Genomic DNA, 5,002 nt, shown 5'->3' on the forward strand with positions numbered 1-5,002 from the left:
CTGCATCATTTTCTTGTAGATGAGGCCCTGTGAGTCTACAGCTTAGTCCACATACAGAATTTTGAAAACCTTCTCTGGCATTTTTTAGCAGAAGAGCACACAGTGGTTTTAAAACTAGAATGATTCATAGCAACACAGCTATACTGATAAAACTCTGAACTTAAACATGTCATAAACACATATGGGAACACATTTTCTGTGCAGGCGCTCAAGAAAGGTTCAGAGCAGACAAGATTCCACCTCACTTGATGATTTAGGTGGGCTCCTGCTGTCCATCGAGGCAGGAGTTTGCTCCTCATTGAAAGCTCCTTCAAACACTGATAAAATAGGGCGTCTGAACATATCTTTGAAGTCTCTGCCCATGAAGAAGTACAGGATAGGATTAAGGCAGCTGTTAAAGTAGGCCAGACAGGTTGCAAGAGTTTCAGCTATCAGATGGACATCGTAAGGCCAAAGTATATATTCTGATGCATCAAGCCAGGGTAAGGAATGGAATGGAAACCAACACATGAAGAACAGGACCAAGATAGTGATGATTATCCTGAAGGGCCGGCTGGAGGTTCTGTGGTATGGTCGTTGTTGGATCTTCACAGCAATTGCTCCATAGCAGATAATGATGATGGTGAAGGGGACTACAAACATGGTTACAAATCGAGTTATGATCATGACCTTGTGGCGCATCAACATGATACTAAAGGCTTTTTCAGAAAAATCCTCAAAAGGAACAGCATAACTCCTGAAGCAAACTGTTGTATTGTACTCCCACTCAGCTACGGTGTCATAAAATGCTGGATATGGAGAGCTGACTATAACTGAGAACACCCATGTGACAAATGCAACCTTGTACGCCAGGTTGGGTTTTCTGTATCTTCGGGACCAGAATGGATGCAGCACCGAAAGGCATCGGTCGATGCTGATCACCACGAGGAAGGAGATGCTTGCCATCATGTTTAGATATAACACCATGTTTTTGATCTTACACAAAAATCCACCAAAAGGCCAATTTGTATACATTGCTTCTGACACAATGTGAAGAGGGAGGAAAATATCGAAGATAAAGTCTGCAATGGCCAAATTAAGGAACCAGATTACGTTCACAGTCTTGGTCATCTTGAAGGTACAGATACCTATCACCAACCCATTGCCTGACGTTCCCAGAAGGCAGGTTATTGAATAAGACACAATGGAGAACAATTGTATGTAATAATATAAAGTGTACTCAGAGGCCAGTGTAGCTGTCTCTATAGTTGTTGAGTTTGACCAAAGTAAAGACAGACTATCAGTGACGTTCTCCATGACCATCTGACTTTGTTTACCTGAAATTAAAAAGACCAATGATAATTTTTGTCAACTATCTGCTCTAAAGCACACAGAAACAAACATAAATTACAGGAAATTACAAATTGAATGTAAAGATTTATGAAATGGGAATAAAAAGATTACTTGTTCCATGGTTATCATTTTGATATAGTTAAGCATGTATCTTGGAACACAAAACCATAGCACAAATGAAAAAACTTTAAAGAAGCTGCAGGGCAAGCATCATACAAAGCATTTTTATATACTTTAAAAGCTGTATTTTTTTTGTGAATTGGTCTTCAGAATCTACATTTTAAAAAAATCTTTTAATAGATTTTTTCCAACAAGATACAGTAGTGCACACACAATTCGTTGATTGTTACAGTTAATTGTACATAACTGAGTTGTGCCTTACCCCAGCGCATATGGGTCAAGAAATAACATTGTTTGGACATTTGCATAGGAACTTAATATAAGTTCCCTTGGTACTTAGAACATGATCATTGGATTGTATCTGAAGCTTCTATTGTGGGTCCATTCGCAATATGGGGTTGCGGAGTGTGAGATCAGACAGATACTCCGACACATTCAAATTTCAAATTTCAAATCTTTATTTCGATCATTTGATCCTTAAAGATGTACAGTAATTCATCATCGTTAAAAGTTTAAAAAAGATGTAAAACAAGAATTACAGTATATAAAAGCAACAAATTATCAATGCTCATCTACCATCTTTGTAAGTCGGGTTCTGGCATACCACATTGCTGTTAAAAATTTAGCCAGGGCAAACACCGTTGACGGGGACAAGTCTGTTTTTAAAACTCTGAATGCAGGAAGGAGTGTCCTGAAACCCAGGTTTCTAAGTAATGGAATCAACCAATAACGCCGACTTTTGCAGTATACAGGGCAGAAGAAGATGACATGAGCTTCACTTTCTCTGGATTTAGCACAAGAAGGACACAACTCATTCGACAAATGTCCTGTCCATGCTTTAGTGAAGGTCTTTAGGGGGAGGGTCCCATATCTCCACTGCAAATAGAGTTTCCTTGTAAGAGCAGGAGCCATACCGTCCAGCACGCTTTCAAAGTTGTATGAATCCTTAATTAACATAAAGGCGTGCGTCAGGGAACCCTCCCGAGTGGTTGCCAGGACTCTAGTGAGCCTATTTTCATAGTATACTCCAGAGAGTGTTTTTCTTGAAATCCTGGTACTTGTCCTTTGAGGATCTAACCACAGCTCTGTTAAGCCGAGAGTCTCGCATGTTGTCTTTATGCAATTTATCCAGGGTATTTTAGCAGCGTTAGGTAGGGTTAAAAATTCCTGCAGCTCAGATCGATATGGAGCGAGGTCCTGACTGCTCCATATACGGCGCCAAAATGTTAAGGGCTTAAGCCCTAGTTCTTCCGTAATGGGCCTCAAAGCCAGGTCCAGTCTCAGGGGCATGAGTGGGGTGCTTGTTGGTAGGGTTGTTAGTTGTCTTATAAATTTGTTTTCCGTCACCTGTAGATTAGAAGGTGACGTGTGACCCCATATCTCTCCCCCGTAGGTGGCACCACCCCGAGCCTGCATTTTATATATTTGAATGGCCGGGGACAGAGGGCGAAAAGTTGATTTGGACGCAATTCTCATGATTCCCCCCGCCCTCTGGGCTAGCCTCATATTGGCTTTTGTCCTGTGGGCCCCCCATGTTAGGTTTTCGTTTAGGGTTAGCCCCAAATACTCAATGATGTGTACCCTTTCCAGCCGCACAGAGCCGAGTAAAGGGTTTGGGAGCTTTTGGGACTTAGGATTCATAATCATGAATTTCGTTTTTTGGGGGTTTATTTCAAGGCCCCTTTCAGTGCAAAAGTCCTGGAAGCCATCAATTACCCTCTGGATCCCCATAGGTGTTTTTGATAGCAGCAGGGTGTCGTCCGCGAACATTATGGCGGGCACCCTGCTGCCAGTCAATTTTGGGGCGTCGGTGTTAGCTATCCCGGTCAGATTTGAGATTACCCCGTTCACAAAGAGGCAGAACAGGGTTGGTGCGAGCACGCATCCCTGCCTCACCCCTCTGCGAACGGGGAATCTTTCAGTGAGCGTCCCACTTCTCCCACATCTGACCCTTGCAAAGTTGTTATGATGTAATTTGAGCAAGATCGCGAGAATGTCTTTTGGGACGCCCAGTTCTATCATTACCTGCCACAATTTTGCTCTTGGCACTAGGTCGAAGGCGGCACGCAGGTCCACAAAGACCGTGTATAGGGTGCCGCCCTCGATAAGCGCCCTTCTCCAGTATATCAGATTTAGTCTGAATACTTGGTCTATTGTGGATACACCCCTCCTGAATCCAGCCTGCTATGGGCTGAGGGTGTCTGTTTCCTCCAGCCAGTTCTGCAGGCGATTCAGTATTAGTCTGCCAAAGAGCTTTTGCGAGACGTCAATGAGGCTTATGGGGCGATAATTGGCTGGGAGCAGAGGGGATCCCTTTTTAAATATAGGGACCACCTCTGCGCCCAGCCAAGTATCTGGAACCTCCATGCCCCCCAGGACCGCATTAAATATGAACAATAGATATGGTGCCCATATCCCTGGTTCCTGTTTGTACAGGTCTCCAGGGACCCCATCCAGTCCCGGTGCTTTTCCTCCTGCGAGTCCCGCAATTGCGACTTGAACTTCTTTTAATACGAATGGTTCACCCATCTGATCTGTCATAGTAATACTGCTGGAATTGGTGTCAGGAATATCCTCATTTGAATATAAAGATTGGTAGTGTTCCTGCCATAGGGCGGGGGCTATGTTAGGTTCAATAGCTGAAGGGAGATCCCCTGACCCATGGTTTACCACTCGCCAAAATGTGCGTGAATTTTCTTGGCTAGTGCCTCAGATAGGTCCTCCCAATGCTTTTGATCCCATTCGGCTTTGGCATTAGCCGTCAGTGTCTTATATGCCCGTCTATTGCCTTGTATTGTCTCACGGGATTCATGATTCTTGATTGCGAGTAAAAGTTCCCGCTTCGATTCCCGACATGCGGTATTATACCAGGATTTTTTATTTGGCCTGGTGGTTTTTGGTGGCACTTCTGAGAATAGGTCTGACTTTAAAGTATTTATTAGGTCTTTGTGGGTTAGGGCCAATAGTTCTACATTCCTTCTGTCTGCTAGTTTATCAGAAATACCAAATGCCCTTTCAAGAACAGGGGTAATTCTGGCGTAGAGGCTAGATAATTTTGCCTCATTAGTTGCTAGCTTCCCCCACTTCACTCTCCTCCTATTGTTCGCTAGGACTAACCCAGTAGTCCCAATTTCATTATCCGTTCTCGTGTCATCTATGCCAGGAATGGCATATTCAAGTATGAGTGCGTTATGATCACTATCCTCTCTGGGTTGTACCCTAAAATCGATTATACGTGTCCAATGTGATACTTGGGCAAGGATATAGTCTAATCTAGATTCGCTACCGGGTCTGTTGAATGTGCATTTACAGGGGTTGTCTGATTTTGTGCGCCCATTGCATGCGCGTAGACCGTGATTAAGGGTCATGGCTGTAATTTGTAGTGCAGGGGGTGTCCAGGCTCTTGGTGGAGGAGCCACCGTGTCTGGTATCATGCAGCTAGCGTCCTCTTCTAGGGGAGGGCCTTCCAGCAGTCCGGGCAATGGCTCATAGTGAGAATTGAGGTCTCCTGCTACCAACTGGGGGAGATCCCTTGGGATGTCACTCAGAA

The 5,002-nt window shown here is 44.0% G+C and overlaps 1 protein-coding gene across 1 annotated transcript; it reads right to left on the minus strand.

Moving 5' to 3' along the window:
• Positions 1-219: 219 nt before the first annotated feature.
• Positions 220-1,302, minus strand: LOC144807615 (chemerin-like receptor 1). The gene has a single exon (XM_078673245.1). It carries the CDS (start codon positions 1,300-1,302, stop codon positions 220-222), a length of 1,083 nt encoding a protein of 360 aa, XP_078529371.1.
• Between the last annotated feature and the right edge of the window lie 3,700 nt (positions 1,303-5,002).

This window comes from Lissotriton helveticus, unplaced genomic scaffold, assembly GCF_964261635.1.
Source record: "Lissotriton helveticus unplaced genomic scaffold, aLisHel1.1 SCAFFOLD_1236, whole genome shotgun sequence".
Taxonomy (NCBI): Eukaryota; Metazoa; Chordata; class Amphibia; order Caudata; family Salamandridae; genus Lissotriton; species Lissotriton helveticus.